Source organism: Alligator mississippiensis, chromosome 4, assembly GCF_030867095.1.
Source record: "Alligator mississippiensis isolate rAllMis1 chromosome 4, rAllMis1, whole genome shotgun sequence".
In the NCBI taxonomy this organism is placed as follows: Eukaryota; Metazoa; Chordata; order Crocodylia; family Alligatoridae; genus Alligator; species Alligator mississippiensis.
In genome coordinates this window covers 235,600,226-235,626,133 of record NC_081827.1, presented here as the reverse complement: position 1 = coordinate 235,626,133, position 25,908 = coordinate 235,600,226, and the positions used below count along the sequence as shown (strand labels likewise).

Here is a 25,908-nt window from a genome sequence, read left to right as displayed (position 1 = left end):
TTCTTGTAGAAGGATAAGCTATGCATAAGCTTGTACTGGATGTTCATGCATTTCATCTGCACCTCAGCCCTGTAGTGGCCCCACACTTTCATCTGTTGGGCAATGTGCTTGAACACATCCCTGTTGTAGTGGCCTTTGTGGAGCTGGTCCTGAGTCTCCTGCTCACTCCAGATGGCAATGAGATCCCTTATTTCCCTTTAGCCCCAGCTGTGTGACCAGGGTTCGGTACTGGAGGAGGATGTGACAGGTTCTTCGATGGTTCATGATGCCCATGGGATCTTAGCATCCATGGGTGGATGAGGGTCTGGCAGCAAGGGGATGGATGGATGGAATGGTGGGTGTGTGGAAGTGTTGGTCCCAGTGTGTGGCCTTCCCTTTCACTGGGTCCAGCCCCTGCTCCAGAGTGACCACTGGCCAGGTTACACCATGACCTGGAACTTTTCAGGGGCTTCCAGCAGATGCCTCTATGATGCTAGCACTGCCCCACACCCCAGCCTGGAAATTTCCAGTGTCTTCTACTTACAATACTGAGGCAACTGCTCCTGAAGTTTCCAGAGGTGTCTGCCTGCTTGCCCCAGCTCAGATGCCCAGTGCCTCCCACTCCCCTCCGGCCCTAGTAATCTGGGACCCTGGATTTGTGGGCTAGAAAACCCTTGCAGCACTCCTGGTGCACAAGGCCTAGATACTTGCTGGCAGTGGCCAAGCCTCAGAGGTCACAAGGTTGTTTCTGTACAGGCCCAATCCCAATGCTCTTACACCCACCCCGATGACTCTGCAGAGGCAAGCTGTCTGCACCAGCTCCTGCTTGGTAGCAGGAGCATGTCTATGCTAGTGTCCAGGTTGCAGGGTGCCTGCTGTGGCTTCTGAGTGGTGATATGTGGGTGCTGGGGTTGGGGTCTATGCCCAAGTGTGGGGCCATAGGGATCCATGGCTGGGTGTGTGGGTGCTAGGGTTAAGCCCAATCACCAGGGTTTTTCTTGGCTCAGTGTTGGGTTCTGCGTGTATGTTGTGGGGTGCTTGGTGATGGGGTGATGAGGGTATGGGGGAATGGCCCAGGGACTCATGTGGCAGACACAGATGCCTCACTTCCCCCCACTGCCTGCCTGGGGCTGACAGGTGGCTGGAGGCTGGGCTGAGGAGAGCGGCTGTGCTTTCTCAATGCTAAGACTGCGGTGAGGCGGGTCCTGCTTGGCATTTGCCCAGAGCAGCCAAGTACAGACTGAGTGCTAACAGGCTGACCTGTGAGGGAGGGGTAGCAGAAGGCTGCAAAGCAGGCTAGGATGCCAGAGAACAGGGATCTAACTTAAATCACCGGGGAACAGTACATAAATTTGATCTAACCATAATCGATCTCAATTGAATGTACCTTGAACAAGGTCTATCTGAGGTTGCTTGCACCACATGTAGACCAGTCTACGTGCACTGAGCATAGTTATGTACAGTTATGGACTTAGATTGATCTTTGTTCATTTAGACTCGTCTAAGTGTAACATCTGTACATGCCCATGAAGAGCTTTTGAGGTCTGGAGAGTATAGTTGAATCTTGGAAAGGACGTTGATGATGGGAAGTTTGTGAATATTAGATGGAAGGTCTTTATTCAAAAGTTTATAGGAAAGTTAGTGCTTTGTGCAGAAAACCAAGTGCTCAGGAAGAAAATAATTAAAATTGATGTGGACAGAGAGCTTGTTGCTAGACTTCACGTTTATCCTGGGAAAACCATTTTATATCAGGACAAAGTGCAGTTGTACACATAACCATGTCAATTGTTCTGAGATAAATCCAAAAAAGAAATACTGGGTAGTAATAATTTAATCTGGGATACTGCAAAGTACATCTATACAGTTATCCTCTGAATCAATGGCATCACTAAATCACTGGCAAAAAAGCAGCACTGCATTCAGTCACTCACTAAACTCTGATCAAAAAGGTGATGTGTACATGTCAATCCTGGGATATTTTTATTCTGGGATAAGCACAGGCACATTTTATCCAGGGACAAATACAACACCTGATTCTGGCCATAGTGACTCATGCCACTAGTGAAAAGTCAAAAGGAGATCTGAAAAGTTCACCCTCAAAGACAAGGATTGTTATGCTGAGCTGATAAAAAGGGTACCAATACTTTCATGTCAGACAGTCTAGTTAATGTAATAGCTGAGTTGTGCTGTCAACCAACAATTGTCTGAGTTCCAGCAGAATCATGAAGCAGGTATAGGAGATGCTCAACATGTTCTCTTTTCTGATAAATACTCAATTATTACTGTTCTTAAGATAAATGAAGATGTGCATTGTCTTAAACAGTTTATTCTAGAAATGCACATGGGTGCAATAAGGTATTGAAATCTGGTTTAGGCCCTAAAATCCAATCTTGGCAGAGTCTTTCTGTCCATTAGCACTGTCTACTGTGAAGATTATGGAGGCAAGGTAATAGAAATCTTTTTATTGATTGGGGCTGTAGTTGAAGAAAGGCATAATTGCCACCCTAAATTTAATCTTATAGATACTTGTTGGATGCCGATGTTCTGCCTTAAGTATTAACGTCTTCCTGGAACTGTTGAAGTGAACTCAAAAAGCTTAACTTCAGATTAGACCACACAATTATGGATGTCAGTTTTTAAAAAATTAAAACTTTTTTCCTCTTTGGATGGTCATTTATCTGTATATAACCAATTGGAAATTTGTGATGAATCTGCATAGTCTTCTTTTGAATGTGCTATAGAAAACTGTTTATGTCAAAGTATGGTTAAATAAAAAAAAATAGAACGATAAAAAAAAAGTAGAATGATAACGAATAAAAGATTATTTATTTGAAACAGAGTATGAATATATTTCAAAGCTTTTGTTATATACACAGTTAAGTTTGGAAAGAAACTTATATCTCTTACTTACTAGAAATTAGGCTGGGGGAAGGGGGAATCCTTTTATAGATTACAATACAAGCAGCATATTTAAGCAGGGAATACCTACTTTGTAATGTTGGAAAACACACACTTCATATTTTTAAAGATTTATAGGCAAATTCCTTATTTAGTCCTCCAGTAAGCATAGGTCAAAGATGGATCAAATTTCTTCCATTTGCTGTTTCAGGAAAAATAAAGGGATCAATCTGTGATCACATAATTAATTCTACTAAAGTTACTTTTTGGGGGGAATATAGTCATATCACTTCTGCACACTTCTGCCAAGGCATCTATATCCTGATCTAGGATGAAGAGTGAACATAGGGTATTCACAATGCCACTTGTGACATATCCGGTACCCGAGCCTAATTGACCATATTAAAGCATTCATCCCAAATGAATGTATGAGCCTGCTATGCTCTGGTCCACTCTTTGAAAAGTTTCATTTTATTGTTCCCATCAGTACAAGCAGTGCTTTGGTAGCCATTTAATTAGTTAGTAGTAAAGGATGCATCATGAGGTGGTTTTGTTCCCTAAAGATGATTTTGAGCAACTGATGGGCATGTCCAGATGAGCATGCATGTGTGGTTTGCAGCACTGCAGACTCACTTGCAGCACTGCAAACTGCATGCGCCACACACGCAGGTGTTTGCCGCACTGATGATTTGCAGCATGGCAGGGTTTTTAGACACCAGGAGATCCTGGTGTCAAAAATACCCATGCCTGAAAATGCATGTGGTGGCAGCATGAGGCACCTGAAACCAGAGCTATGCTCCAGCTTCTAGACAGGCTCCACGTGCCAGATCACTGCCGCTGGAGCCCTGGGAGGCCCCCAGGACCTCACCTAAGGCTTCTGGGGCCTGTCCTGGTACTGGCCCCAGCCTTCCCTATCCCAGCTGGGGCACCCTGCTACACATCAGACCATGCACGCATGGGCGTTCCCCCAGGCCAAGTAGCAGCTGTGTAACGATGTGCCTCTGCTATTTGTCCCTGAAAATGCACGTACACGCTCATCTGGATGCACCCAGTGGGATTTTCAAAACTTCCTAGGCTTTTGGAAGCTTTACTAGGCACCTTCATCTTTCATCTGATTACCATTAAACATTTGTCATCAACAATTAAAATAGCAGCAGCACTTGAGGCCTTATTTATTTTTACGTGCTCTGTACTGAAAGAGTTTCTCCTATGGCATTAGCAAAATTTAGGGGCTCAGAGTGAAAATTGGTGTAGCTAAATGTCAACATTGCAACAGATATCATTACTGGTATGGAAAGACAAACCAATTATACTGCTTTAAAAGGAAGGGAGAGAATTTACCATGGTTCAGCTGTTTTGTTTGTCTGCCCTATCATGTAGTAAGTCGAACTGAAACCACAATAATTGACTACATGTTTCATTCATGGATAATTCATTGAGATTTAGTTGCACTTACTGCAGTATGGGAGCAGACAGACAAAGTAATTACAATGGATCAGCTGACATGTACTCATAGGTGGCAAGTCTTGCCCTACTTCTGAGGGGGCAGCTGGAGGCACCTTTCGTTTTGAATATAAGGAAAAAATCCAAGATCTGAAACAAATTGTGATAGTTTTTCCTGACCATGACCAGGCTATTGTATTTACCCACTGTTTTGCTTAGGAGATCTCCAGTCACCCATGTTTAACTAGGTGATACCACAATCTGGAGCTGTTTCAAGAAACCAGTTAAACAGTACTGTGACCTTCCCTCCTGTTCTCACATTTATAGCATTTTCTCAGTAAAAGTAGCCTGTCAATTATTCTTCTCAAAAAAGTAGACAAAGAAATCTGATTAAAAAAATGAAATCAGGCAACCAATTTATGCTTTTCAAACTTCAGTAACAAATTACACAAAACTAAAGAGTCTTTCTATTATAATCTAAGTCATTGTGAAATCTAGCTCTTCTAGAAAGCAAGTACTTCAGGAAGTGACATGACAGCTGCAAAATAGGTATTTGAGCATTGCTGCACCCCATGACTTTGAAAAAGTAGTTAAATCTCTTGGTGTGTGCCCTGGAATCAATTATTTCTCAACACGAGCATTTGAGGTTGGAGGAAGAGCATTAGCATTTTCTTCATGCTGCATCTTCAGACAGCCCCAAAAGAATAACGTGCACACTGCCAGATTACCAGCATCCAAATGATTGTCTTCATTGTCCTCCTGTTATGTTATCTTCATCTTATTGGAAGCTGCAAAAGAGAAATGAGTATTCTTCTGTTTAAGGGACCATGTAAGAAACAGCCTTGTGCATGTAGGGTCACGAAACAGGTTTAATGAGAAGATGTCCAAATGATTTGTTGTAGTTACCTTATTTCCTTCAGAATTTTTTATGTAATTATGGTAAAACCACTATCCACATTTGTCACAATTTTGACCCAAGCAATGAAAGTGTTTATTATACTTAGTCATACACACATAATGAAGAACAGGGTCTTGAATTAAGCAATGAAATGATGAATGGAATTGTTTCCACAGCATGAACATAAAGAGATATAATCTAGCTAAGGCCGATTTCTGCTTCATCACTCCAACAGGAAAATAGCTATGTTGCTGAAGTCTTTCAGCTTAGCCTCTATTATTTGCAGTGGCGCTTGACAGTTATGGAGTTGGAATTCAATTTCTTTCATCTAAAGCAGGTGTGTCTAAAAACCACTCTGCCATTTCTATATAACGCATGAAGATTGTTGGCTCCCTGCCTTTAAGCTTTTCAGTGCACTTATCCCATTTTCATACTGCTGAGTTTGTCCACGAATATCATCTCAGTTTAAGTACATGACTGAATCTTCATGACCTCAAAATAAGATACTAGATAACAGATAATGTGAAAAGCTTTATTTTATGCTAAAACATATGTTCAGGAACCCCTTTTGAAGGACAGTTTTATAGAAATCCACATTACGCAGCATATAAAGATTTTGCCATAAATTTATTATTCAGTACAAGGGAAGGTGCTCCTTAATTTTACTGTATCTGTATTTGATATGACATATTAACCTTGATATTAGCATCATTTATCCAAATGTGACCTCTATGTTTGACTTTAAAACACTGTAACTTAGGTTCTGATGGTGATGCATATGTTTGCTTGGGTTTATTTAAGGAATAGTTTATGCTATGTTTATTTTTAAAGGACGTTCAAAATGTCTGCTGGCTTAGTTGGAGTGGGATTGTGACTTTACATGAAAAAATAATGTAAGCATATAGCAATGCTACTTGAAATGATTTTACAGAATTACTACATGAGGTCAGATATTAAAAAAAATGAAGAGATATTTAAGTGTAAAACGCTACAAGGGCCCTTTCTACAATCCTTAGGCAAAAATGGCCCTGAGGACAGTCGGAATATTAATTTAGTAATACTGAATAGGGAGGGACATACTAAGTATTATTATTACAATCTTGTTTGCAATCACACCAAGTGTTTTCTGCAAGAACTTGGCAGCTAATGTCAAAACAATTCTACAATCAGAGAAATATGTTTCCTTTTGCCAGGCTGATATGATCATCGATAGGTGACAAACAGATGTATTATAGTTTGCATATCATTAATGTGCTACAGCCCCTTGTAGGCCTAAGGCAGAATGTATAAGAGAGAATTTGTTTATGTCTTTGTAGAAGAAGCTTGTCGATGCTCCAAAGAAAGAACAGAATTAACCCTTTGCAAGTTTTCTTTCTTAGCATAGTTGGAGGAGATTTAGAAAGAGTATTCAAGCATATCTACTCTTTTACAGATTGTTCCAATTTTATTTATCAAGTGATTTTGATGAATATTTTAATTTTTAAACCCCACACTTTCTCTGGCTTGTATGCTCAACAATGGTGCAATGGAATCTTATTGAAAGTGGGTTTTAATTAAACCATATACATGTTCATGAAGGGCAAAATATAGTGTACTTCATATCTGGTAAGCTCATACTTTGCTTACCTGTATAATACAGTGCCAATCCCAGTGTGTTCCCTGTTGCTTACATTGTAACAAACATTGTCTGCATATCAGTTAAATGCACAAACTGTTTAAGTGCTATGAATAAACCCTCAGCTTCACTTTCTACCTTGAACTAAAAGTGTATTTCATTAACTACATAATTTGTGAACCTGGCTAGAAGCAGCTCTGATCTGAATAGATCCTGTCAGTATCAAGGCTGCTCTTACAAGATAAGGTTCTCAGGGAAACAAGGTAACAAGCCTTAATGAGGTGTGAAACACATAGATAGCATAGTGGCTTCCTGTAGTTAATGAGCACCTTATGTTCAGTTTACACTGTGTAGCATTTACACTTAGCATTGTTTGCCTTAAATTCTGGTATGTGCATATTCCAGGTAGCCTTTTTTAGTCTGGTGGCTGTACATATAAACTGTACTATTGACATTAAGGTCATTGGCTGTAACAAAGTATTCTATAAGTACCAGAAACTGTTTACAGAATATGTTCTATTGCATTTTCAGGGCAGCACCAAAATCAATAGCATATTTAATCTTTTGAATCTGTTCACTGGATTCATTTTTTAGAGAATGAATAGCCTGTTGCTATTCATATAAATAGGTGAATTCAAATGTCAAGCTGTATCTGTCTCAAGACTTGCCTTATATATTACTATTATTTTCAGATGTGGGTTAGACTACTTAGCAGCTAAATCCCTTTGAATAAATGTTCAAATGTTTCAGTAGACTAGCAAATGCAATATGTTAATATAGAAACTGGCACTTGGGAACTGCAATGTGGACCTAAACACAGTTGATCCAAACATAGTTTGGTTAACTTTAAATGTTTTACCAAAGCCTGTTATTGTAACTTTTAAAAAAAGAGCATGGTAAAAACACATGTGAGCTAGAGAGTTTGGACGTAGTAAACTTCTATTTTTCCATAAAGCTGTCCCTGTAACAAAATACAAATAAGCTAGTGATTATCTTGGTGTCTGTGTTACTCATAGTTTTAGCAAGTCTTCATTAACTTTGTTGTCATCTGCAAGGACTGTAGGATACATTGATTGTTTTGTTTGGGCATCATAGTTTTAAAAGCTAGTGGACGCTTTGTTGTCATACTTCATGTCCAAACCTGTTAAACTATTCAAATTCAAGTATATTTCAAATTCAAATATACAGAGGTTTATAAGAGAGTGTGATTACTGTTCTAGCAAGTTCATTATCCCTCTAAGGAATGCTTTTGGCAGGCTTCTTTTAGCAGAACTCCAACACAGAGTAAACCAAAAATGTCAGAAAATGAATTGCAAATCATTTGGCAATATAAACATGAAACCTGAAACTAATGTGTCAGATAATTTCATGAAGTCTAGCTGATTCAACCAGGATTGCGCATAGTGTAAGAGGTTTCTGTAGCTATGAACTACAGAGAAAAAGAAGCACCTTGATTTGAAGAATATCCTGGTCTTCCTAATCTCTTGGCTACAGAAGATTTGTATACACTTTTTTGCTTATGGAAACAGATTCTTTTACCAAAGATTTTGCAGAATTATCTCTCCTCCAGCCCTGTTTTCATGGTTTCATATCCAAAAAGAAATGTTTCAGTACTGCTAACCTTTCGTACAACTACCTCTAATCAGACTAGCGATTGGTTTTGAGTGAGTCAAGTCAATTTTCTAAGCAGGATACCTTGCGATAACTTTACATTTCCTACTTTGCTTTCTTTTGTTGGAGGCAAGAAAGGAGATTGAATTAGATGCAGAGGTGTCTCTCTGGAACCTCTTCAAGCAGCTGATGCTGTTTAAAGAGGCTGTCCAGCTGCAACATAATCAAGATGTGACAGACTTAATATGCCAATATTATTGTATCATTTATAGTATTTGAAACTGCATAGCAGAAACATAGCAAAGCTTGGATTATAATTTACATAGCAAAGCATATGCGTTACAACTAGGAAGGGGCACAAAGCCCAGGAAGGAAGGGATCTATGAATACATTAGAAGCTATGGAAGAAAAAAAGGCATAGCATCATTATCTAACAGAGAAGGAGAGCAAATAACAGATGACAGAGTAAGGCTGAAATGTTTAATGCTGTTTCTGCTTCAGTCTTTACAGAAAAGGTTAATTGTGACCAGATGTTTAACATGATAAAAATTAACAACAAGGGGATAGTCACACTGACTGGAGCAGGGAAAGAAGGGAATATTTAGGTATGTTAGATGCAGGGCTTGTCTACAGGGGGAGTTTGTGAGCAATAAGCTACAGGATGAATTTACAGTCCACTAGCTACTCCATACTAACTCTCCCTATGGATATTCTTAGTGTATATTAAGACTCTCTTTATGTGAAGTAGCTTTTTTAAGTCATCAGGATCTGATTAAATTAACCCTAAAATACTTAAAAAAACAAACTGAAGCAGTTTCTGAAACATCAGTAATTATCTTAAAGAACTTGAGAAGTATGTGAAGGAACATACAGACCAACATAGTAACTTTCTTTAAAGGTAGGCAAAATAAGGGCCAGAAAATAATAAGACCATAGAACCATAGAAAAGTAGGGCTAGAAGGGACCTTACTAGGGCATCTAGTCCAGCCCCTACTTAAGGCAGAATCGCCTCTGACTAGTTGACTTAAAATCCAGTCAGACTAAAATAAATGATTAAATAATCTATTTATAAATCCTTGGAGGATAATAAGATGATAGGAAACATCCAACATAGAATTATTTTTATAAACAGATAGTTTGATATATCTTGACTTCAACAAGGCATTATTCAACATGAGATTCTGATAAGCAAAATGGAAAAAAATACTCTGGATAGAATATCATAGTGTCCTTTCAATATGTAAAAGGTTGTTTTCTATTTCCACTGAGGGTAGGAGAAGAAATAATAAGTTTATAGCAAAGGACATTTAGGTTAAATATTCAGAATAAAAGTGTAGTTAAAGAGTGGAATAGCTTAGCTAGTGAAGCTTTGGGATCCCCATCTTTGGAGGTCTTTAGGAATAGGTTAAAATGGTATCTCTTAGGATTATTTAGTTATAACTGATTCTGCTGCAGAGCCGGGGATGAACTAGGTCACCTCTTGAAGACCCTTCTACATGTACATGTTCTATAAGAACACATATTCTTATGTGCACTCTTTATATCGGCCTAAAGCTAATAAGTAAGCTTATATTTATTGACTATTTGTATAAAGCTGGGTTTCAAAAAAGAAGGCTTTCTTTACTCATTTGGTTTCTTGAGAACTCAGCATGATCTGGGCAGTTTAAACTAGACTCCAATGAATCATCCAGTAACAGCTCTAACTTTGTGCAAGCTTACTATTTAATCCCTTTTATTCACAATTTATCAATTTTTGTATCAGGACTGTTGTAGTAGTAGTAGGAATCAGTCTGTCTTGCAAAACAGTAGAATTGTGCCGAACGAGGCATCTGAAAGTGCGGTTGGAGAACCTGATTCTTGAGGGACGGCCACTTCCACATTTGAAGTTCTTATCAAACAACCCTGAATGTGGTGCAGGGTTCTTCCTGAGGTTTCTTCTTTTCTCTACATGTTGGGCACTATGGAATGAAGGCTTCTTCAAAAGCCTCCGTTCCACGCTTGATAGAATGTTTCCAAGCACTTTGAACCTCAGCAGTCTTCTTCCAGTCATTTGGCTTGATGTTCATTGCCTTCATTTCCCTCTTGCAAGCATCTTTGAACTGGAGATAAGGATGCCCACATGGTCTTGTTCCTGTAAAGTGTTTTCCATACAAAAGATCCTTAGGTAAATAGCTATCATCCATTTTCCACATATGATCAAGACATCAAAGTCGATGCCAGCTGATAAGAGAATGGATGTTCGGATTGTTGGCACATTCCAGGACCTCAATGTGGGCAACTTTGTCCTTCCAGGAAATTCCTAGACTGCGGCAAAGGCAAGTGGAAATTGTTGAGATGTTTTTTGCGAGTAGGGTATGTGGTCCAGGATTCCAAAAGGATGCTGATGATACAAGCATGATATATTTTGATCTTTATCTTAACAGTAAGTTGGTTGTTATTGTTTCACACTCATTTGCTCAGCATACTTATGATACCTGATGCTTTGCTAATATGGTCATTCACTTCAGCCACAAGTCATAGAGAGGTTGTCGGTAACAATGGAGGTAATGTATGCAACTTTGCTTACAATACGCAGTATGTTTTCAACTATTGTGATTGCTGGTGGTAAATCACTGTTATGACCCCTAATGTCTACTTGATGCTGATTGTAAGACCAAACTCTTGACAGGCATGAGTGACTGATGAAGCTTTGAAGGACGCTTTCTGTGTAGGAGTGGATTATGCTAAGGGGTTTTGGTAGACAGCCAGTCTTTCCGATAATTGGCAGAGGCCAGAACAAAGGAGATTGTTCATTTGTGTGTCTTCTGGGCTTCACTCCTAGACTGACTGCTGACTAGGGTTAAAGAGCCCAGTCTATCCTATCATGGAGCAGACGTCATTTCCACAGCCTTTTAGCAGCATTTCCTCTGTAAGGGCTAAGACTAGTACCCTCTCTGCCTGAAGCCACTGACACCCTAAAGTTTGCCATGTTATTTAACTGCTGGCCAGCACTTGGCCAGGTAGTAGTGTGTACTGTAAATTACGGTAGCAGGGGAAACTGACCTGACCTTTTATGAGCACCAAATTCCTAAGCAACAAGTTAATATTATTGCAGGATAGACCAGAAGGCTGTCTCAGAAACTTGAAAAGGAATGGTGAGGAGGAAGATTGCAAATTATAGAATTACTGGGGAATCCCATGTGACTACAGGCACTGCTTATGGCTTTGTGCTTGTGGATATAAAATAATATTTACAGACTATTTTAGAATTTTTTATTGTAACTTCTGTTTTAGCCAATGTTTATCTGCTGTGTATAATTCATTTGGGGGGAAAACTGGGAGCTCAGTATTTGATTTGATATGTCGTGAAATGCAACAAAGTTACATTTCATTTGTGAACTGACATGTATCACACTGTACACTCACAAGTACAACAACATCCTGAAGACAAGCTGATAAACTTGGTTTGATATCTTAGAAAGTTAACTCTGGCTCTGCTAAGATAATTCACTGTGTCTGCAGGTGTTTGCATTCAATCATTTTATGTCTAGCTTGACTTTAATATAAAAAGTTAGACTTTAACATTATATGAAACAAAACATTTGAGAAAACACAAACTATATTTTTCTAGGCTACAGTTGTCCTGTTTAGATCTAAGGTGTCCAGAAAATTACAACGAGCCTGACTTCTATGATCTATATCTACTGCATTTCAGTGTCATTGTAGAAGTTGTACTTTTATATGAAAATGTAGCTGTAGACAAAATATACAGTTAAATTGAATTCTGAGTATAGAGATGTAACAAAGTACTTTCCTCTTTTTAAAGTCTAGGGACCCTGCCTAGCACCTAAGTTCAATTTTTAGGCATATCTGGTAAAGAGTCAGTGGTTCCTTTAAAGAGGTCAGGTGCAAAGGACTTATAGCATGGTTGCCTCTGGTTGGCTCTGAAATAGGACGAAGAAATTCAAGAAGAACGGTTCTGGAGCCCTGCAGACTGCTTTGGTGAGAGGCCATGTTTTGGGGTTGTTTTGCAAGTCGTATGTCTGAAGAGTAAAATTAAAAGTAGGGCTTGCATGGATGGTGGGTGTGGTGTTAGTTTTTCCTGAGCCGAGGGAGACAGGCCAGCAGCCTGCAGGAAATAAGAGATGCAGATAGGCATTTGGCCCCTAGAACTAAGGGGGAAATTAAGCCAGCTACAGAAAAAGAGAGGCAGAAGGGACAGCTGTTAAGAAGAGATAGGATAGAGTCCATTCTATGCCTTGCAGTGTCAACATAGCAGAAATAATAGGAACAGCATTATCATATCCAACCAACCTCCTGTAAATCCTGGAGAGCCAACAAAAGCGGGAGCAGGTGTAGTTTGCCACTCCAAAATGGCAGCAGGCACCCCAACATGAAAGATTCATGAAACAATTAGACCAAAAGTGTTTAAGGATTGAGGTGGCTCAAGGGCACCTTGGCCTTTTGGGAAAACGGGGATGCCTTCCTGAATCTGCAGCAACTAGAACATTTGGAAGGGGAGGAGCATCCTACTCTTGGTGGTCAGTAGGCTGGGAAGGGAATGATGCATCTTTGTGCACAGACCCTGCTGATTTGAGGAAAACACAAGAGTATATCAACATGACAAAACAGGTACTCTGGACTATATAATATGCCTTGGGTTTGAGCAAAGTTTGGGGAAGGGGAAGGTATGTAACACATTGTCTGCCCCTTTAATGGGTGTGGGGGGTAGGCCTGTTTTACATCATTTGGGAGGGAATGGCATGGTTCCTGTAAAAGCTCATGAGTGCTCAGGTGGAAGGGAGCTGAGGGAAGGAATATAGCTGATCTTGGAGTAGGAAGGTGACATGCGTAGAAAAAAGCCTTGGGACTCTGCTTTAGTTTGGTGTTACTCTGAGCTGCGTATCTGAAAAATAAAAATTGTGCCCTAAAGGAACTATGCCTGAGCACACTTTAGTCCTTTAGTCTTGGTAGGGCATTAGATCTTCCGGGACATGAGGGGTGAGGATAGGCCAGAAATCTACCAGACATTTAGCTTTCTTTAAAATATTTTCATAACTATAGAACTCTTTTTTTAATATTACAAGATCTGGTTAATGCATTATCCCCTAAAACAATGTTGAATTCTACCATTTTACTAGTAGAATTCAGTATTTTGAACGTACATCTTACCTTCTTTCCACATGTTACCCCAGTATAGCCACTTCTACAGGCACAAACATTTGGTCTTATGCATCTGCTTCCAAACAGGCACTTCTGCTCACAAAGCGCTGCAAAGAAAAGATCACATTATTTAAAAATACACTTGTTGCAAGAAACATAATTAGGCTGGGAATACTTGGTTGATTTTTCAAATAATGTGACAAACTGAATTATGATTCAAGCTCTGTATTTTCATATGCACGAGGGAGGGGGCTATGAATGTATTCTGGCATTAAGAACAATTTATCATAGGATTTTTCCATTCTTATTTCCATTTGTGTTTATCATTTTTCTCGTCTCTCTTTGTCCTAATCTTCTCAGTAATGACGAGGATAGAGAAGATGGTGCCAAAACAATCAGTTAATCACAGTGGGAAACAGATCAGCATAAGGCCTATTTTTCAAAGCCAGGATAAATTGTAGGCAGTAATGGTTGGGGTCAGATTTGTGCCAAAACTGATTTTTTTTTTCCTTGTTCCAATAGATATAAAATGGCAGTTGCTAAAAAAAATAAAATAAAAAATCTTTTCTTGAGTTGAGATGAAAAGATGTGTTAAGTATTAGTCGAAAGGCTATGTTACTATAATATTTTAAAAGGGGAGGAGGAAACAGGGCTATACAGTTTCATGAACTGCATATTGTGAACTCTGGAAACCTGGATATAAGGACATGTAATTCCAGCTTTTAAAGAATCAGTGACTGGCAATCTATTCTAAGTTAAAACATAACAGCAGTTTTCCAATTTGATGGGTTACAACATAGGTGTACTTCGCTTCTATGATCTATTTTAATTATAGTAGCACCTGCTTAAATATATTCAACTAATAAAACAATCAATCAATGTTTTCTTAAAGTAAATGTGAATTACCTAACTTCTAGCCAGTTTTTCATTCTAATTAGTAGTGTATGCTCTTATGACATTATTTTGGCATGGAAAAAAGAGAACAGCCAATTTATAAGGCACTAATCCAAGAAGAACACACATGTCATATTATTTTAATTAAACTTCCTGAGTTAAACTTTCTAAAAGATATTCCAAAATATTCTGTTCTAGTTGCTAGGAGTGGAACTGAATACTTTGAAAACCAATGAGACATAATTCTACAGGTGAATGCTTATACACACATTTTCATGTTTCCTTCTGGCAGATGCCTATAGAAAGTCACTCTGCACACACTGTGAAAAGGGAAGTGAAAATTAAAGACACACCAATCTATCTAGAGTCTCATACCATCTTCATTACCATTGTATCCAAGCAAAATACTCCATTTTGCAGTTAAACAGTAATTTATAACTGCCAGATAGAATGATGTGTAAAACTCAATATATCTACTTAAGAAAGTTCAAGTAAATCAGCACTCCAAGAATTTTAACCCACTATTCTGGAGAGTCAGGTCAAGACTTTAAAAGTATATTGGTTAAGGTTATCGGTTGTAGCTGTGTTGACCTAAGAGCACAGGCAGACATGGTTCCTTCAGTAAATCCGATATCTTTTATTAGACCAACTAAAATAGTTGGAAAAATTCTTCTTTACAAGCTTTCACGTACAAACACCCTTCTTCAGGCAGAGGAAACATCTGCAGTCGTTTTCTGCAGACACAGCCTCTGACTACTGAGACTTCCACCCAGGTTGTGGTCCGGATCTACAGGCACCGCAGTCCGCATGTCCCTGCCAGGGACAGCCAGATGTGGGAGGGCTTGCAATGTGAGAGGTGAGGTGCCTCCTGGTAGATCCTCTCAGGAATCAGGGAAGGGAGCTTCAGGAGGAGGTAGATAAGCTCAGGAGCATATGTGAGCATGAGACCTTCATTGATCCAAGGCACAAAAGGGTGCCTGCATGCATGTGGAAAGGCTGCTCTGATGTGCTGTAATTACAGTGTGTCTGGTTGCAGCATGCTAATTATCCTGCTCCAGCAGCTTCCGTGTCTCATGTATCAGCATCTCCGCACTTCAAAATGGTGTTGAATGAGCTTTAGTTAAAGTGCCCCTGCTGCCATTTTGAAGTGCGAGGATGCTGATACAGAGCTGCTGCAGGCGCTTTAATTAGAGAGGCTCATGGAGCCAGTCTAATTTAAAATGCCTCCCTTCCTCTGGAGCCTGTGTAAAAATGCCCAAAGAAACCTCGAGCATCATGGAATAGTGGCAGCCAGACAGGGCACTGGAAGCCACAGAAGACACAGATAGTGTGGAAATCAGAAGCTGCCAGCCTGTCACCTCTGGCAGCAGACAGCACTCCTCTTCTGAACCTGCAGCTGTTTAGCTAGTGAACAAGTACGAAGCTCTGGCATCAAGTGAGAAGGCGCCCACTCCAGTGGCAGGAAGTGTCCAGCCATGCTCCTGTAAGGGTGGGGTGGGAAAAAGGGGAATTGAGCCTACTGCTTCCAAGGAGAGGCAATGTGTGGTGGTGGTTTGTGACTCCCTCCTGTGGGGCACAGAGGCATCTACCTTCCTGCCTAACCTGTTGGCTTGGAAGTTGTGCTGCTTGCCAGGAGCCTGCTTCTGAGATGTCACAGAAAAGGTGCCAAGATTCATCCAGCATATCCTATGTTACGTTTCCATGTGGACACTAACGATACTGCCAGGGGTGACCTTGAGCAGAACTAAAATGACTACATGGCTCTGGTCAGAATGGTGAAGGGGCCAGGGGCCCTGGCGGTTTTCTCATCAATCCTGTCAGTCAAGGATAAAGGCCCAGCTAGAAGCAGACACATCTGGGAGATCAACACATTGTTGTGTAGATGGTGTCACCAGCAGAGCTTTGGCTTCTTTGACCATGAGTAGTGCTCCAAGAGGATGGACTTCTAGGAAGGGGTGGGGTCCACCTGATGAAGAGAAGGAAGAATGCCTTCGCATACTGGCTTGCTAACCTAGTAAGGGGCTCATTAAACTAGGTTCACTAGGGGATAGAGACAAAAGTCCAGAGGTAAGTAAACAGTCAAGGGATCTGGTTAAAATGTAATGAGGGGAATCAGAAGCCTAAGCAATTTTCTCAGGGAGAAGACAAAACAATCAATTAGATACCTGAAGTATCTGTTAAAGCAAGAAACCTGGCAAACAAACAGGAAGAACTGGAGGTCCTAGTACAATCACAGAATTATGATCCAATTGGAATCACAGTGGGATAGTTCACATGACTGGAGCAAGATCATGGATCATGTTCAGGAAAGATAGGCCTAGGAAAAAGTGAGGAGGGGAGGAGGTGTTGCCCTGTATATATACAGGATGTTCATATGTTCTGAGCCACAGTACAAAGTGGAAGGTATGCCTATTGAAAGCCTCTGGGTAACAGGTCAGAGGGGAGAGCAGCAACAGGGATGTCAAGGTGGGCATCTGTTACTTGCCACCAAACCAGAAAAAGGTGGACAATGCCTTCTTTAAACAACTGACAGAAATTTCCAAATTGCAGGACTTGGTTCTCAAGGGCAACTGTAATTATCAGAGCATCTGCTGAGAGAGGAACACAGCAGTCCCAAGCAGCCAGAAAATTCTTGAAGTGTGTTGGGAATAACTTTTAGATACAGATGGTAGACAGGCCAACTAGGGAGGAAGCTGTTCTTGACTTACTGCTCACAGACAGGGAGGAATTGGTTGAGAATATGAAGGTGGAAGATAACTTGGGTGACAGTGACCATGAAATGCTATTGTGAACAGAAATGAACAAGGTGATCAGGAACAGCCAGCATAGATTCATCAATAGCCAGTAGTGGATGTGATATAATTTGACCTATTAAGCAACTGCAGCATTGATGCCTGCACAGTTAGATGGGTAAAAAATTGGCTGATGGGGCGCACTCAGAGCGTGGTGGTGGACGGGTTGTACTCAACCTGGCGAGATGTGAGCAGTGGGGTACCCCAAGGCTCGGTCCTCTGGCCTACACTGTTTAACATCTTCATCAGCGACTTGAACAAGGGGGTGGAAAGCACGCTGTCCAAATTTGCTGATGACACTAAGATGTGGGGCGAGGTGGACACACTTGAAGGGAGAGAGAGGCTGCAACTAGATTTAGACAGACTATAAAAGTGGGCAGATGAGAATAGGATGGGGTTCAACATAGACAAATGCAGGGTGCTGCACCTTGGGAGAAGGAATCCACAGTATACATACAGGCTGGGGAGTTCCCTTCTTGAAAGCACAGAGGCAGAAAGGGATCTTGGAGTCATTATTGACTCCAAGATGAACATGAGCCGCCAATGCCAGACCGCATCCAGCAAGGCTAGCCATACTTTGTCATGCATCCAAAGGTGCATCTCAAGCCGGTCCAGAGAGGTGACACTCCCCCTCTATGTGACTTTGGTCAGGCCGCAGTTGGAGTACTGCATCCAGTACTGGGCGCCACACTTCAAAAGGGATGTGGCCAGCCTGGAGAGGGTTCGGAGGAGGGCTGCCCACTTGGTGAGAGGGCAGCAGGACAGGCCCTATGAGGAGAGACTGAAGGACCTGAACCTTTTCAGCCTCAGCAAGAGGAGGCTGAGGGGGGACCTGGTGGCTGCCTATAAGCTCATCAGGGCAGATCAACAGCAAATAGGCAGAGCCCTTTTCTCCCCAGCACCACCTGGGGTGACGAGGAACAATGGTAATAAGCTGATGGAGAATAGGTTTAGGTTAGAGATCAGAAGGCAATATTTTACAGTTAGGGTGGCCAAAATCTGGAACCAGCTTCCCAGGGAAGTGGTCCTCATCCCTACCTTGGGCAAATTCAAGAGGAGGTTGGAAGATCACCTGTCTGGGGTCTTGTGAACCCAGCATTCATTCCTGCCTGTGACAGGGGATCAGGCTAGATGATCTGTTCAGGTCCCTCTTGACCCTAGCTACTATGAAACTATGACTTTAGCAAGGTTTTGGGATTGTTTTCCACAACATCCTCATTAACAAGTTAAAGCAATACAGACTAGATTGAAGAACTCTAACATGGATCATCATGCTCAATGAACAGTCATCAGCAATGGTACTGTGTCTAGTTGGGAGGAGGTATCAGGTGGAGTTCCCCAGGTGTCTGTCCTAGGTCCAGGATTATTCAACAGCTTCATGAAAGATTCTGATGATGGGACTGAGTGCACACTTGGCAAATTTAAAATGTAATTGCAGATACTCTGGAGGGTAGGACTAGGATCCAGAATGACCTGAATAGACTGGATAAATGGTCCACAATCAATAAAATGATTTAGCAAGGTTGAGTGCAAGGTCCTGCTCTTGGAAGGAGATAACTGCATGCATAAATACAGACTGGAGGATGACTATCCAGGCTTCAGTACTGTAAAGAAAGACCTGGTGGTTACAGCAGATCATAAGTTGAATCTGAACCAACAGTGTACTCTTACTGCAAAAAGGTCAACAGCATTCTGGGTAGTATTAACAGGAATTTCAATAGTAAATCAATGGATGTGATTCTTCTGCTCTTTTCAGGAGTGGTGAGGCCTCACCTGGAACACTGTATCTGGTTTTGGCCCCACACTTGCCTGGGAAGAAAGATTTATGAGGGATGACTTGAAGAACTAGGGTTATTTTAGTTTGGATAAGAGAAGATTAAGGGTGAGATTTGATAACAGTCTTCAAATACCTTAAAAGTGATTATAGAGAGAATGGCAATAGGATTTTCTTTGTGGCCTCAGGGGACAGGATTAGGAACAATTGCCTCAAGATGTAGCCAAGGAAATTTGGGTTAGAACTTAGGAGGAACGGTCTGACTATGAGGATGGTTAAGCATTGGAGAGAGATACCTAGAGAAATTGTGGAATCTTTATCCTTGGAAGTTTTCAGGAGAAGGTTGAACAGCCACGTGCGTAGATGGTTTAGTTGTGGGTGATCCTGCCTTAAGCAGGGGGCTGAACTAGATGACCTAGTAAAGTCCATTCCAGTCCTACTTTCATATTTATCTATAAGTCTATCATAAGTTGACGTTATTACAAGAGTTGGTCAGGAAATTGTTGATGATACATCTTTTGTCAGAAAATGCCCTCTAGCTTCTGGGCCTGGGTCTGAATTGGATAGAAAAAGAATGAAAAATCTAGTTCAGGATTGTGCACCTTCAGAGGGCTGCTCCCATGAAGGTTGCATGCCATGTGGGCTCCACTAGCTTAAGTTACAGACCTCCAGGGGCACACACTGTGCAGGCTCCCTGGCCTCACCCTTAGCTCCCTGGTGCAGTGTGACCTCCCACTGCACCACATTGCATGGGTAACCTGGGACCACAGACTTCTGTTGCAGGCTACACAGTGCCATCCCAACCCCCTAGACCTAGGGAGAAAGTGGAAGCCAAAGGAGGGAGAGGGAGGCTGGAGCCCCTACTAGCTTTTGCAACCAAAGTGATGGGGGGAATGGTGGCCAGGTGGGACCTCTGAGGCTATAAACTAACCCCCTGTAGGTTGCCAGTTAGACAGCCCTGGCCTAGTTTACAAACATCAGAACTGACTGCTGCAATCAACAGCCTCTGGCTATTCTGAGATCTTACACCTACCCTATGCAATGCCTACACATTTTCCATTATCAGGAAGAAAAACTATGTGTGGGGTAACTATGTGTGCTGTAAATGATACTAAGGCAGTGGAATGGTGAGAAGCAACAGAAACCTAATTTCATAGATTCATAGATTGTTAGGGGCTGGAAGGGACCTTGCAGATCATCAGGTCCAGCCCCCTCCCCCACTCTAGGCAGGAAGACAGCTGGGGTTAGGTGACCCCAGTGTGGTGACTGTCCAGTCTCCTCTTGAAAACTTCCAGGGTAGGTGACTGTACCACCTCTGGAGGGAGTTTATTCCACAGTCTAGACACCCTGACTGTGAAGGAGTTTTCCCTGGTATTAAGCCTGAAGTGGCTTTCCAGGAGTTTGTACCCTTTTGGCCTGGTCTTCCCTTAGTGAACAGTTGTTCACCAAGCTCCTGATGCACTCCTCTGATATAGCGGTAAGCCACCATCTAGTCCACTCTCGACCTTCTCTTCTTTAGGCTAAAGAGGCCCAGGTCCCTCAGCCTTTCTTTGTATGGCTTGCCTTACAAGTCCCTGATCACATGGGTGGCTCTTTTCTGGACCCTCTCAAGTTTTTCCACGTCCTTATTGAAGCGTGTCATCCAGAACTGGATGCAGTACTCCAACTGGAGTCTTACCAGTGCTGAGTACAGAGGGAGTATCACTTCCTTAGCTTTACACGAGCTGCATCGGTTGATGCATGCCAGCATATTGTTTGCACTGCTGAGCACTGATGGCTCATATTCATACCAGTAGCGATGTATAGGGGGTGCATGAGAGTGCACCCCCTGAGAGCACTGGTGCACCTCCTGTCAGGCTCTGCTCCCCACTTAGGTGATGGGTGGGGGGCAGGTGGGAGCACCAGTGCCCCCCCTGTGAGTGCTGGCCAAAATGAAATGGTGGATGAAGTGGCTGCGGCGCTCCCAGAAATGGCCGTGATCACTTCTGGGAGCTCCATTGCTGCTTTCAGTGAGTGTGATTGGCCGTGGGGGACTGACCCCTCCCACCCCTTGGTCAGTGAGATTGGCCATGAGGGGACCCCCCACCCCAGTTGCTGACTGGTCACTGGGGGGGGGGGGCACATGTCCCTCCTCCCCCCCCTCCGACTCAGAAGGCATCAGTCGCCCATGATTCATACAATGGTCAATCATTACCCCTAGGTCCCTTTTGGCCATGGTGCAAGCCAAGCTGTCACCGGTGAGCCTGTATATATGTTGAGGGTTGTTTGCCCCCAGATGGAGCCCCTTATACTTGGAAGTGTTAAAATTCATCTGGTTCCAGTCTGCCTAACTCTTGAGCCTGTCCAGGTGCACCTGTATCTGCAACCTATGTTCTGACGTGACTAAGCTGCTCCATAATTTGGTGTCATCCGCAAACTTGGCCAGCGTGCTTTTCACTCTCCCATCCAAATAATTGATAAAGATGTTGAAAAGCACCGGTCCAAGCACAGACCCCTGAAGGACACCCATATTTCTTGGGAGATGTAAAATCAAACCGAACAAGGAGCTGTTTTTTATGGTGGTGAGGATCAGAGAGCCTAGCAGACCTTCCTTCATCTCTAATTTCTTTGATTCTCAGACAATGCCTGAAAGAGAAAAAACATTTAAAAAGTAATATTGAAATGGGCAAACTATGTCCCTTCACTCCCCATGGTACTGCAAAAAGACAAGCACGTGGTTAGGGAAAAAGTTAAAACATTTCAAAAGAAAATTGGAATTGAAATCGCAGAGGATAATAACAGAACTGAAGACCAAATGAATATTTCATAAATGTATTTACAAGGGATGCTAAGCCACTAAACACTAAAAATGACACAGGCTGTGTATGTGTTATCCTGTACACTCAGTGAGGAAAGTCATTTAATAAGCCAAGCTTATGTTAAAATTATAATCAATAAATGCTCAGTACAAAAAGGGATTTATCCCCACGTGTTAAAAGAACAGAACTGTAATTTGCATGCAAATGACAATCTTTGAGGGGTCTTTTTAAAGATTGAAAGGGTTACACAGAAAATCTAGAAGCAAGCATGTCTAAGACACCATTCAGAGTGAGGGAGTGAACAAGAATGCTCAGGAAATTATAAGGCTATAAGCTTGACACTTATAACATGCAAATAAAGAGAAGATATTCTGAAGGGCAAATGAGAAGCCAGTATGTGTTCAATAATATTAGAAAAGCAGATAACAGCCTGAATTTTAATGCTGAGGATCTCTCATGACTATAACTTTCTTATACTTTATAATTAATTGTTAGGCCCGGGGTATAATTCTACTTTCTGATCTATGAACGCAGGCTCCTGTGCCTATAGAAAAACCCTTTGGCTTCACTGGTGCTCTGATTTGGCATAAATTTGCCAATGTGAATCAGATGGTAGGACTGGACCTTCATTGTTTTGATTTAGTGATCCTTCCCAGTACCTAAAAAGAGGGAGGGAGGTGTCTGTGTGAGCTCACAAAAGAGGAGGCTAGAGGCAGCCAGAAAGTGCTTACAAGGGGCCTCAAATCTAAATAATTGGTAGAAAGCTAAAATGGCCAGATGTGATGGTCGAATAATTCAGAATATAGAACTTTTAGAGCACTTTTGGTTATTAAAAAAGAGTGCCAGGTAGAAAATGCTTATGGATTTAGCATGGACATGTATTTTTAGCCTTAACTATGAAGCTGCTACTAATGTTTCTGTGGTTAGGTCATTCTGAACACTTGAAACAACTTATCTTTCAACTTGACTTTCTGAAAGGTAATTTCCCTAGGCCTGCAATAAGGTTTGAAATGCAACCATTAATCCTTAATACCATCAAGATTATAGATATCTATGCACCTTATTTGTTGTAAATGACTTCTTTTATCGATCTTCTCTCAGCAGCTATTCTATTCAGCTACAGATGACTGGGGAAGAACACTACTTTGTTGACTGACCTTTTTATTTAAAGCCTAATAGAACAGGAGCACTGTATCACTGCATTTCATCCATTGCTATTGAAACACAGGATTCTCTTTCCAAGCTTTATCCTTGATAAATTCTGTAATATACTGATACTCAGTAACTAGTAAAACTGAAGAGAAGATGGTGGGTGCAGTGGTCTGATTATACCATAAAACATTTCTAAATTCAGTGCCATGGTTGCACAAGAAGTGAAATACTTCTTTTTTGCTTGTATCATAACAACCTTACAGTACTAATCAGCAGAACTGTTTCATGATGTATAAACCGATTAATCTGTTACATTTACAGCTGGTTGCAGCATGAGGTATTCCTCTCTGTTGAAGTATTTTCAATATATGAAGCAGATAAAATCACTCACATTTAGACTGAGCTAATTGTCGTTGCAGCAGCACTGAGATTGTTCTTTGGTTGTGTTTCAGCTGGCGTTGCTTGATGAAATGCTATGATATATATCCATGTTCCTCTTTTCAAGTGAAACCTAGCAAAGCTGGTTTGGAGCCATTATTAAAGTTTTTAATTATTGAAATTAATTGCCAGGTCTCCAAAGCTGGTAAACTCCACACTTTATATTTTCGAGTTTTAGGGAAGACTGAGAAGCCCATGACATGGCATCTCTAGATACATTTACATTCCAAAACGTCTTTCTGAACATTCAGTTTGGCTTTAGCCTTGGGTGAGACTGCACTGATCGTGTTAATCTCTCTCTGGAGGGGGAGTTCAGTCAGGTAACCGCAGCAATTATTTTAGGTCTGTTAGCTGACTTTTGTGCCTTTGACCATGATGTGCTGTTAGCCTTCCCGCTCCCCATCCCCTACATCTGCTCGGGAACCTGGGGTGGGATTTTCATGGAGAGTGCTCTTCTTTTTCTTTTTCCTTTAATTGAGAATAGAGAAAATATTGAGAATATGGCTGTGCTTGTATGACTAGAAAAAGGGCAAGCAGTCCAAATGCTAAGCAGAATATTTAGAAAGCTTGTAGGTTTAAATTCTGAAAGGCTTGAACAAAGCAGCTTTGAACTGAGGAGCCAAATGCATCCTTGATACGATTCCAGCGGTTTCGAAAGTTGTGCAGTGCTTCAATTTGGCCCATAGTATGCATGGCTACCTGGTGATAGGAAAAGGGCCAGAGTAATACCAGTGTAATAACATAGTGTAGAGTGGTAACCAGTGTTTAGTTCCAGTTCTTGACATTACCATTAGCAATTTGGCAGTGCCAGCAGCTATGGAGGTGGACATTTCTGTGGGCACTCAGGCAAGCTTGTCATGTTCATGTGTGTATTTTTTTTGTATAGAATCCTGGATATTCGTGAATGTATTCCTGTATTCACAACACAGAAATCCAGCCTGCTTTTACTGGGTTTCACTTTAGTGGAAAAAAAGCTTTTTATACCTAACATCTGAGAGAGAGATGATTTTCTGGTTCCACTGCCTTATCCCTGATGCACTACTGAACACCCTAGAGCAACAGTATGATCAGGTACAGACATTACAGGTTTACCGGTATAAGTGATCAGGGTATCACTGATATGGGTAAGTTATGCCCATAACAGAACAGAAGTTTGGCGCACACAGATTGGTTTAAAAATGGCAGAACTGGGTTTAAGATTTCCCCCACCACCACCCCAGCCCTCCACCCACCAAAGAGTGAATGTGTGTTCTGTTTGCTACCTATCTAAACAATGTCATTTACAGAAAACTGCATAATTTAGCTTGATTTTTGCCTCCTGTTTTTGAATGTCTGTACCTAGCCTCTAAGACCCAAGCATCTACTCTCCCAAAATAGTCTGCTTTTTTTTTTAAAGAGCAAAATTCCATATTCTTAATGATCATCATTTAAATTTGCTCTGAGACCTGGAAGCAAAGTGCCAGCAATTTTTGGACAAAAAGCTGATTAAATTGTCCATCTCATTGAAAACACTGGGAAAAAATAGTAAAAGCAGAGTGAAAGTCAGGTATACTGATTTGGAACTGTTTTCAAAGGGCCTGATTAAATAAAGGGAAAGAAATTGCCTCGGCTGTTCAACTTGTATGTCTGTTGTAAAACAGCAGAAACTGCTAAAAAAATATTGAGTCTTGTTAGTCTCTCACAGTGAGGAACTGGCTTTATTTATATATCTAATGAGCTAGACCAGAAATGTGTCATCAAATAATAACAATTAAAAAAAAAAAAAAAGAACCAATATACATTTGGAACAAAGCAGTAGTTATAAAACTGCTGGGTCTTGACTGGAACAGAAAGAATACTTAATTAAGCACTGCGAGAGAAGGAGTGACCTTTAAAGGGGACAATGTGCTGATTTTTTACTTAGACCCTCAAATGTATACTGTCCTTCTACAGTAGTGTTAGCAACATGCATGAGTTGGAAAGACACACTAGCTAAAATAACAGTGTTCTTCCCTGCCAAATGCTGCAATCCCATCACATCTGGAAACTCCCCCCATCTCATGAGCACTCTGAATGTGCGATGCTTGGAGTCAAGAGGTTATTAAAACATAACTTCTAAAATCTAGTTTTAAAATGCATGTTCTGTTGTCACATCATTCCACTTGGACGGGGAGAACAGAATAGTTGTTTTTTTCTGGTGTCTAGCTCCTTCTTTTTTCACTTTATTTTGCTGGCACAGTAAAGGGCCAAAGAGGCATGTACACTGTCTTTTTTATATATAATTGTGGCGATATGGTCGGTTCTCTTCTTTTGAAACAAACAAGCCAAACACGTTGATGTCATCCTTTTAAGTAATTGAGGGCCCTCCTTTGCCTCTTCTACTTGTAGTGAAGAAGTGTCCTTGAAATCAATAAGGTACTGAGCTGCACAAATAAGGGAGGCAAAACCCATTGCTAAGTATTTAATAATTACCTTGTTCATGGACAATAGAAAAT

At 41.2% G+C, this 25,908-nt stretch overlaps 1 protein-coding gene across 6 annotated transcripts in view; it reads right to left on the bottom strand.

Annotated features, from left to right (window-relative positions):
- Positions 1-2,786: 2,786 nt before the first annotated feature.
- LOC102563004 (von Willebrand factor D and EGF domain-containing protein) overlaps positions 2,787-25,908 on the bottom strand; it is a 323,208-nt gene continuing 300,086 nt past the window's right edge. For 5 of the 6 annotated variants that reach the window (XM_059727409.1, XM_059727412.1, XM_059727411.1 and 2 more), the window contains one exon: positions 21,194-25,836. In XM_059727409.1, coding sequence (XP_059583392.1) covers positions 25,631-25,836 — 206 coding nt within the window. In that variant the 3' untranslated portion in view covers positions 21,194-25,630. Of the gene's footprint in view, positions 5,109-13,595; positions 13,694-21,193; positions 25,837-25,908 lie in introns of those variants that run through there. The other variant, XM_019480579.2, reaches the window with a different exon arrangement.